The following is a 10931-nucleotide window of genomic DNA, read 5'->3' on the forward strand; positions in this document are numbered from 1 at the left end:
GCGATTTAAATCCGGAAAAATAGTTTCATTCCTATTTATCTACCCAGTTTGGGAAACAATATACAGTACCTATCAACATTACCAAGTTTAATGACAATGGACGAAAGTTGAGACTATGCCGATAGGCTATCCGCGAGTAACGAATAATGGCATGGTGGCTGTCACACTTATTTTACGTAGCTTTGAACAGATTAAAATATCGTTTGATGTAATTTGTTTTGTCTCCGAGAAAAAGGATCAATCTTTAAAAAAGATGACCGTTTAGTTTTAAAAACGTATGATACGCGTTTTCTACTAAGCGACTCTTATTTATTGAAATAAATTATTATACCGTACCATTAGCGGGCGTACCATTAACAGACACACTATCGCGCGTGATACAGCGATCGGGCGCGATCGCGCGCGCTTGTAAAAACGTTGGAAGGAGAAGGAAAGACCGCGAAATTGCACTCATCCGTCGCGCGCGCAAGCGCGCACTTCAACACGAGCCAGTTTCCCGCTGTCTGTCCTGCGTTATTAGCCTTTACACAGACGCTCTTTCCGTTGTAAGAAAAAAAAACACGAGCAATCGCGCGCGAAAGAGCATTAGCTTAAAAATTTTCAAACAGACAATCGCGCACGATTGCGAGTGCAGGCTTTCCCGTGCGCAGTCCTGTAGGCTATTGAACACGCGCGATAGAGTAACTGTAAAGGGGGCTATTGTCGCGGCCGTACAACTGCGGTCGCTCGCGGCTAGTCGATAATGGAAAATGGCACTGAATGTACGGTTAGAATTTTTTTAAATAATCTTTGCCGCTGATTACCAACTTGTTTCTGTAAACATATTTGTAAATACATAGCAGTAGAGCTCCTTGTGAACGAGTTCGTCCAGGGAAGTACTGCCACCTTACCTATTTCTACCGCCAAACAGTAATGTTAGCATTACTGTGTCCCGGCTTTGAAGGGTAATGGTGCTGGTGAAATTAAAGGCACATGGGACTTGTCAACTTATGTCTCAGGGTGTCTTTGCGATGCGATATTTATATTAACAAGATTTTTGCGATTTAAAGCTCTGAGTGGCACTGCAACTGTTATGGACATGCATGTAGCTTACCATCAGGCGCACGACTTGTTAGTCCCGTCGTTTGATATCATACAAAGAATAATTTCCTTGCATTTATTGAGAAAAGTTTCGATGGAAATAGCATCTGCTTGACTCTTATTATAAGCGTCCCTTATATAAGCATGACCATGGTAGTTTTTGAAATGCGTCAATTCTCGTTGCAAATTACTAGCTTTAGTCAGTCCGTCGCGCCCCGTTTCAAAAGTTATAAGGATGTTTTACTATCAACGCTGAACAAGTTTATTTCCGGTGGCACCATACTTAAGGGACGCGTATTCTAGAAGTCCAACTCGTACACAACCAGCAAATGCTTACTTAGTGAACCTTGACAATAATATACTATTTTTATGGTAGTTTATACTTGTTTTTTCTTATTTATTTAAACTTACTGTAATCGATTACACAACACGTCATTAAGTTATAGTATAAAGGACCCTAAAAATACGGATTAAATCCATTTCTAAATAACCGAATAAATAGAGACTTTGCCGACCAGACTATAATTTTTAACTTCCAAAGTCAGACTACAAATCATTGTATTTTCTAAAGTAATCATTTGATATCATGGTAGCATTACACTATTAGCGTCTGATCGACTAAAATGATTATGCTAACACATAACATAGTAAATTTTTGGTACAGTCAAGAACACTTCAATTGTAATGGTGACACTTCACATGACTATTTGTATTTTGTGTATTTGATATTTTTGGCAGAAAATCACCAGTCCCTGCAGCATGCCCCCGCGATAAACCTATTACATCCGCTCAAAATCGCATCAAATTAGTGATAATACCGCCATTTTTAAATTTTATTTTTTCAATAGCGAACATAGCGACCACCGACCAATGGCCGAGAAAGTATATCGCAGTGCCAAACATGTCCGCAGTCACAGTTTAAAAGATTTTGACAGTTCTGCATGGCAATTTTATCAACGTAAAAATTGAGCGCGACTAATGAGATAAACAGAAATAATAAAAAGAAACAAGTTATTACATATTAATTATTGGAAAAAGGTGAAAACATTTTTATTACAGTTCTATACAAGAGTAATTTAAAATACGTAAATAATAACTTCATAACTAATGTAATGTAAAATTGTGTAGTGTCATGTTGTTGTCAAATCTGCACTCGTAACGAAAAAGATGCCTTTGCGTCCTTTATACGACACAGTTGTGCCTTTTTTCGTTCCTAGGGCAGAAATACAGCAAACACCAAACACCCCGCGCTTGTCGGTTTTATTTTCGGTCTTTGTATACAATTTTTTTTTTTTTTTTTCAAAGTAACAACAATCACCCAAATAGCAAATATGAACAGCCATGTGAACTGCCCGCCTCTATACTACAAAATTTATCACAAAGATAACCGCATAGTAGTGTTACCCCAAAATCTCGCAAACCCCAACATATTCCCGAAATCCATATAAATATATTAATTAATACTTCGATTAAATGGTACTAACTTAAATTTTACGTATGTTATAAATTCCAAAACTAGTAATAATTGTATAAGTAAATATCATAGGCAAACATATCCTCGAAATTGATCATGTAGATGTCTACAAAAAATTAAATATAGTATCATATTATATACGACACGTAATACAGGTGTTATCAACATTTTAATTCAGTTTTTGAAAACTATTCAGTGATACTCTATAGTTCCCAAGTTGTTTCAATATCTAACGCAACTGTGATGGAGAAATCGACTGTGATGGACTGACGAATCTAATTATATAAAGCTTTACTTTTGCCAATTTGGCAGTGTTTTATTTTACAAGCACCAGAAAGAGAAATGTCCTAAATTAAAGAACCACTTAACCTCAGCGCGAACTATTTAATCTCGTATGAAATGAACTACATATTACAGCGTAATACTAAAGTAAGTATATACTGAAGTAATGATTTATATTTCCCTAGGTATTTAGATCAATTTATATATAAAGGATATTTTAATACCCGAAACTTTTTAAATGGAACTTAAAAAAAAGTTACTTTAAGATTTTGGAAATACGTTGTTTTATCAATTTGCATACTTATAAAGTATGCAAATGTTTCGGGTACTGAAAAAATCCTTTAGGCTCTGATTTTATTCATATTGCCTAAATGCACAGAACAATAAATACAGTAGAAGTGCTTAGTTCGCGTGACACATATGCCAGCAGTACGCGATGTTCCAGATACATAAGCTCAGTCCACCATTTTCGCTTTGCACGTTATGGTCGTGTCAATTAACACGTGCAAAACCAGGGAAATTCTATAAAAATACCTTATGTTGCTACTTTGGAGTGCTTTTGCACTCCAAAGTAGCAAAAAGAATAAAAAGAATAGTCGCACTTGTAATATTATCTTTGACAGTGTTGTCTTATTTAATTTTAAAGTTTCAATTTTCTGTTTATCGTAAAAATTTTTTTGTTACAAGAAACGACGTGTACCACTGCAATATGGTCGCTTCTTTTAGGAGAACTAAGAAAACACCTCGAACTTGTCGTCGTTTAAGTATTGACCGCTAGATTGCAGCACATTCGATTGAAATTTCTATATAAAATCAAAACGTGCGTCATAACTTGCAATAATAGGTAGGTATTCAATGATATGCCAACAGGGTAAATTTTAAATTATATTAACAATCCAGAATTTGTTATTTCTTTTTAAATTAAAAACTGCGATCAATCATTATCAACATTTCAAAGTGTTTCAAATTACGAATGTTTGAGTTTTAACGACAGAGGTTCTGACAGTAATCTCTTTACTTTTTCTATCCTCTAAGTAGTAATCGAAGCTTAAGACACTTCCTTTGTTTTTTTTCTTCCGTGCCTGAATGAAACCGATTTTTTGTAATCATACCACAATGAACTTTGTCAATTGTAAAAATTAGATTGAAGTCAATAAACAGGTTCGGGCGAATTCTTGCGATGTCTCGAGAATTTCCGCAGCTACCGTAGCGTATCTGCTTTGTACGTTACCCAATTGATTTATAAAGTTCATTATGCTATTAAGTTCATTCCGTGGCATGTAAATTGAGCCTAACACTGTGATCATTAATAGTAAATAAACTAATCCAAAAAATAACAAAAGCAATTGTCTTAATATACAAGTAGAATGTGAAAAAGAGATTCTATGTTCAAACGACATGAACAATATTGAAATACACGATTACGTATTTGTAAAAGAAACAATTTGAACATTTTCACACAACAACCATTTTCAACTCCCTGTAATAATCGGTTACATCTTAATTTTCAGAATACCGTTCAGAAGTAAATCTTAATATCGACGGTCCAAGGGAATACAGCGATAATATTTGCGAATTTTTGTTGCATTTTTAGACTCTAAGTAATACATATATATTTTTAAATTACATAACTATTAAAGAATAATGGCGTAAACGTAACGACGACAAAACACGACGAAAGAACAATGAAAAATAAACTTTAATATGTGTAAGGTACTGCAGCCACTCTCCCACATTTTTTCGCGAGTAAAGAATGCAAAATATTCAAGAACTGTATGTAGATACTAAAGGTTGTGTTGTTAATTTTACGCATCCAATGACGTCACTTTGGCTGCCATTGCTTGCAAGTACGAGAGATGTTGACGATTTCACTAGATACAAGACATTTATTCGCTGAAAAATGTAGTTAACATTGCAGGTCTTATAGTATATTATATTAGATCGTACATTTGACCATAACCTTGTCATGCGAACATTTTACACCATTCTTTTTTGTATTTTCGATGTAGTATGTATTAAAGTTAAATTAACACAAGCATAAACAAACAACAGTCAAAAATATAATATACATAGTTAAATTTTACATTTTGTTATCAAGTAAAAAAATGATCAATATTGTAGTAGCTTTGAGTAACAAATTGTGCAATTTCATTTTAAATCGTCTACAATGTAATTCTTTAACAGCATCCGGTAATGTATTAAATAATTTGGGTGCTAATATGAACATCGTTCTTATTTAAAATTTCAAGTTAGGGCGTTGTCTAGGCCGTATTTCTATTTTATTCCTTGTGTTTCTTGGAACTATATTTTAACTCTCCCGTAATATGTATATACATTTGTATATTATCACTTTATTCCCTTTATCTACATACCTGACTGAAAAATAGAAAAAAATAAAAAGAGACATGGATTTTTACCTTTCCAACTCTGGCGTTTGACGATTAAATAAAAAAAAGCCGTTTACCAAATCCCTATTTAATTTACGCACTTATCTTTTTACATTATATAACAGTCATCCAATGCATTCAAGAAATAAAATTGCTCATGGATATGACAAATTTATAATTCCACCACATTGCATAAAAGTTGTATTTTAAATCAGAACCTGTATTTCAATTCAAACATGTTAATTTTTGTTTATTACAATGTTCCTTTTGTGCTGCCATTTAACAGTTTTGATGTAACTCAAAATAGCATAATTTAAAAGGGATTGTAGGTCGGTATAACAGGAGAGGATCGTTGTTTTTATACGAAGAACATGCGGCTGTACGAAAGCATTCTGTCGAGAACACGAAGGCGCTTCGGATTCCTCTCCAGCTCGTGATTGTCGTACCTTTCGCCGCTGTGGAAGACGCAGTTATTTATTATTGATGAAGAATTTAAAACTATGTCGTATATAAATACTGGTTACTTTTAAGAAGTGGATTAAACATTCAAATAACAGGCAAGTGACCTCCGAATTTGCCCTTCTATTATAAATAATAAATATTGACTCAAGTTATTGAATGTGCTAGATTTAGGTCGACCACTTAATTTGTTCGTGTCTCAGGGTCAAATTACTTTGGTCCTTTCTTCCATTATCCTTCAGAATGTGGCCCCGCAGATCAAGCTCCAGTCCCGTTTGGACATATTGAAATGTATCTAAGTGTACTAAGTAGCCCTTCGAGCTTGATGGCCAAATTTTTGTATTGGCGTCTCACGGTCTATGGCTTATACAGTAGGTAGAGTTAAGCTATTGAGCTAAATTTGATTATTTTGAACAATAATAATGCTCTCCTTGTCATAAACAATGCATTTGAATATTGATAACTTTCGAGATATTAGCACCTATTCACATCGGGACAGTTGCTTCAGCTGTGTCAAGCACAAGTCCGGTCGTGTATGGAGTACAGCTGCCACCTTTGGGATGGCTCTGCTACATACCAACTGGCCACCTTGGATTCAATTGACAAGTAGTAGAGGCAAAGCTGCAGGGCCTTGAACACCACCGTAAAGTTGCCTGCTTATTGGTATTTTACAGGATATAATATCACGGAAAATGTGCGATGGAATTACACGATTTAATTCCGCCTTCCCCTTTCCATCATCGGGGGACTAGGCTTGGCTTCCACCCCTATGTTATAGATATTCCAAAGATTCGCACGAAGCGTTACACTTCCACATTTATATGGCGAACGGCTATGGAGTGGAATTCCCTGCCTGCAGACTTGTTCCCCGAACGTTATAACTTGGGCCTTTTTAAGGCGAGAGTGAATAGGCATTATATAGGTGTGGATGCTCCATAGTCGACCTCATCGTCACTTTCAATCAGGTGAGATGGAGATCAAATTAAACAAAAATATTAAAAAGAACCTATTGCTGACTGGCAGTTCACTCTCGACTACGAGTCGACCGAAGGACTACTTACCGTACCGAATTACGTTTTAATCACGCAAGCACTCACGCAAGCACGCACGCAAGCACGTGCGTTCTTTACACCTAAAGGGAATGAGTCTGGTGATCCGTAACACAAGTCCCCAACCTAGTAGACTCCAGCTCTCACTAAGCAACCTTTTATTTCATGCATGATGTAACTACGTATAGACCTTTCTGCTTTCTGAGAGAAATAAAGCAATTTATATTTGTACCTAAAATTTGTGTTTTTCTTTGAGAAACGTCATTTATGCTTATTTTGCTTAACATAAAATAATAGTGAAACTATATATACTATATAACTATATATAACAATAATAGTGAAACTAAATAAATAAAAAAAACTATTAGAGGGGGGTTGATAAGGACAGCAATATACGCTCCTTGACCATAAAGAATGCAGTTGTGTTGAAACAAAATAACTTATATTATTTTGTGACAAAAGCTGTTTGTACCCTTTAAGATGAAATTGACAAATAACAAAAAGGCAAATAGGACATTACAGTTTCTACTAACTAGATTACACTAAAAGTTATATAAAAACGGTACTTACTATGTAAGAGACCGAGCACGCAGACAAGCGCGATGGGCGTAGTAAGTCGGTGTGGGGTACGACACGGAGCGCATGCAGCACGCATAAAGGTGGCAGAGGAAATGGGTCAGTTGTTCCACTTCGTCGTGCGGGATTCCGCCATCATTGCACAAGGCGTGGTAGCGGGTGGGGCGAGCTGTGCCCTTTATGGCTTGGTGGGACACCTGATTTACGGACATTGGTCAATTATAATATTTAAATCTACAAAAAAAAAATATTTTACGACGAAATTTTAAGGAAGGTTAATTCTTGCAGCTAATGAACATGTATTAAGTACATACTCAAAAGATGAAAGCCAACTAAAAGGTACCATTGCGAATCGACACAAGTTAAATATTTTATACAATTTATATATAATTATATCATCACTGGAAAGGCGAAAGTACTAAAGCGCCATTTTGGCCATTTGAAGGTTAGTAATTTCGCCTTTCCAGTGACGATATGTTATTCTAAAAAAATGTGACAAGTCATTAATTCAAAAAATATTTTTCGTTCCAAAAAAGGGTACGTACCATATAGAAGTCCAACTCTCGAGGATGAACAATAGTAGTGTCAACTACTGTACCCGGTTCTACGTTGTTAGAGCTTTGCGGCACGAAGAATCTATAAATAAATTATCTATTTTATTAATTACATTTGAAATACACTATACAGGTTTTTCATATGCACTTTAAAAATACTGAACCTATAAAAAATTCAAAAACTACAAGATAAAACGTACCGAGTATGATGTCTCTTCTGCACCAATAGGAACAACACTTCAGGTTTCACTTGCGACAGTCGTCGGTAGGCATTGTGAACGGCAACCAGTTCGCTTCTCATCACCTAAAAATATATTACGTGAAACAAAAAATCACGACAATGTTTAAAGAAACAAAAAACAAAATTTTAATAGTAGCAGATTATAATACTTAATGTAGTACTTGAGAGTTTAAAATTAAGTGTAAATATTATTTTGATTAAGAGTCGAAAGAGGTAGAGGAAAACTAGCATAAGATTTTGGGTTAGCTGTGTATATTTATTTTACTTAATAATAACATGTCAAAATTCAGAGCCCATATCTGTAGTTCTCACGAAATGTGCCTGTCACATTTTTTACAAAGAAACATTTGAATACATTTGAAACATTATAATTAAGCAACATAAATAGGTGCCTTTTTCATACATCACTTTCTTTTTTAATTAGACCTAATTAAATTATAGCATGGAAAATAATGCGTATGTATCAAATTTAAATTTAATTGCAATACCTCAATTAATCAGGTGATATGCTCAATTTAGTCATTTCAATACATTAAAAGCGTTCCTCTCTGCAAAGTTGTGAATTTGGGCTTACGATGCATTACGTAGGAGGGATCGAAATATGTGGCACATGTTCCTTTTCCTTATACGTACACCTATATGAACTTACCTGCTCAAATTGTCCTTCGGAAACTCCGTCACGGAAGACGTATATCTTCTTAGGCAGAACATTGTTCTTCTGCTTGTAGAGCTGAAGGTGTTCCAGCATCATATCCTCGAACTCGACTATCATTTCTTTCTAAAAAGCAATACATGTACATCGTTTGAGTTGGGATATTATGAATGAAAAGTGCTATAATACTACTCTTTTAATACTCTAGGGTCCAAATATTAAATGCTGTAACCGCACATTTTTGCAGGACAAAAATTCTACTAATATCGACAGAATTACCCAAATCAAAATCCCATATGTAATTAAACTGTGACAGTAGCAGAAGAAAACCAATCTAGGGGATTTTACGTCTAAAAGTTTTCGTGTTTTTTAAATCGCGTACACTGAGCGCAGAGTTGAGCTTATTTCTGGATCCTTTATAACATTTAAACATAGTCACAACGAAACAAAACAAATACGAACGTAATATAACAATGACATATTAATAGTATACAATAAAGTACCTTCGGCGTTTGTACACTCAGTTGGATGTTGTACATGAAGCATTTTGAATCAAACGATGCCGCCACAGCTGCGATGCTTGGTACCGTTGACTGGAATCAAAATGTTATATGTAAACCAAAATATTTAAATTTATTATCTTGACATTATCGTCTCGTTAAATGTAGAGACGCATACTGTGGCGTTAATATATAGTGTTATCATAGTATAATACGGGGCGGTGCAGTGTGACAATCGCCTTATGTCTCAAGGTGATGAGCGCAGTGGCAGTGCTCCTCAGATCGTTGTGATTTAAAGCTCTGAATGGCAATGCAACTGTGAAGCACGCGTGTCGCTTACCATCAAGCGCACGACTTATTCGTCCGGTCACTTGGTATCATAAAAAAATAGGGTTGTCACATTATTATATTGGTTGTACCTACAGGTTGTAAACATAGTTTGACAAAAAGGTGTTCATTAAAGTATTCTCGTGCTATATTGAAATAATCTTTAAATGCAGTACTTAAATTATAGGAACATAAATAATAATTATGAAACAGAAATGAAATGCTGAACAATTCTGAATTTCACCCTTGTTCAAATATAAAATAATGACAATAATAAACACGTCTACCACTTGATGTAATTTTTTAAATACCGAGCGAACGCTTCAATTCTATAATGAATGGTGCGTGCAGCGACCCGCGCTTTGCAACGTGAGTGCACCGCGACATTATGCGAATGTGTGCGTTCATAGATAGCGCGCGTCGGGCGTGCACACGTATAAGCCGCGCTGCTACGTTTGTATGGTGTTACCCTACATGACTTATTATACTATGCTATTATACTGTTTCTTAATACGGGTATAATATACTATAATCGATTTATATATCAATAATTGATCGACATTCTACCCTGCTGGTGGCCGTCTAGACCCTCTTTATGGAGGCATCACAGTTATCGACCAGGAATCGCATTAAATTTTATTTACTGCCTTAGTTATTCTTATTGATCTTTTTTTTTCTCTTTTACATTATTATTATTATTATATTTTACTTTTTCTTTTTAATAATGTAATACAATAAACCTTGTTTTCACCCTTTTTTGTAGTAATGTCCTAAATTAAGACACGGAGGAACACCGACTCTCATGTCACGGGTTATCCTACTTTGAGAGTCAGCGAATATATCTTGTAACGTTCTAACCTTATTCTATACTTAATGTCTTTGCTGTGAACTAACATTTGGAAATAAATACATTATTACTTAAAGTATTTTTCTTTTTTTGAGACTTGCTTTTGAGGTTTGCGTTTCGAATAGAAGCAAAACGCAGTTTTTTTCGTTTTTATTGTAAGCACAAAGATTTTTCTAACTGGCTCAAGCAGATTCCTCGTTTATAAGTGTGGTGACTCTCTTACATGACCCCGTTATGTTATTTTACCTGTTCTGGGGAAGGATGTGTGACGTCAGCGCCTACCACCATGACGTCTTCGTCTCGCAAGCTTCGCGGCGTGCACGAACGGTCCAAGGCTTGATTGATCCCCATAAGTTTGGAGTTAATCTACAGCAAATTAGAATTATTAAGAAATTACAATAGTACTTTTTAGAGTTTTACGCCTAATTAAATATTTCTTCATTATAAAATTAAGCTTGAGAAATTATGTTCAACTTTTACATTTAATAAATACAGTACGTATA

General features: G+C 35.1%; 1 protein-coding gene across 1 annotated transcript in view; it reads right to left on the reverse strand.

The window, feature by feature from the left end:
- Window positions 1-3662: 3662 nt before the first annotated feature.
- The window catches only part of LOC113226785 (protein argonaute-2-like), a 36554-nt gene continuing 29285 nt past the window's right edge, over window positions 3663-10931 (reverse strand). The window contains exons 16-22 of the mRNA XM_026459530.1: window positions 10675-10794; window positions 9258-9347; window positions 8752-8880; window positions 8062-8165; window positions 7853-7943; window positions 7302-7504; window positions 3663-5678 (exon numbers count right to left, since the gene is read on the reverse strand). Coding sequence (XP_026315315.1) covers window positions 5582-5678; window positions 7302-7504; window positions 7853-7943; window positions 8062-8165; window positions 8752-8880; window positions 9258-9347; window positions 10675-10794 — 834 coding nt within the window. The 3' untranslated portion in view covers window positions 3663-5581. The remainder of the gene's footprint in view (window positions 5679-7301; window positions 7505-7852; window positions 7944-8061; window positions 8166-8751; window positions 8881-9257; window positions 9348-10674; window positions 10795-10931) is intronic.

Source organism: Hyposmocoma kahamanoa, unplaced genomic scaffold (genome assembly GCF_003589595.1).
Source record: "Hyposmocoma kahamanoa isolate Upper Pololo Valley unplaced genomic scaffold, ASM358959v1 202, whole genome shotgun sequence".
Taxonomy (NCBI): domain Eukaryota; kingdom Metazoa; phylum Arthropoda; class Insecta; order Lepidoptera; family Cosmopterigidae; genus Hyposmocoma; species Hyposmocoma kahamanoa.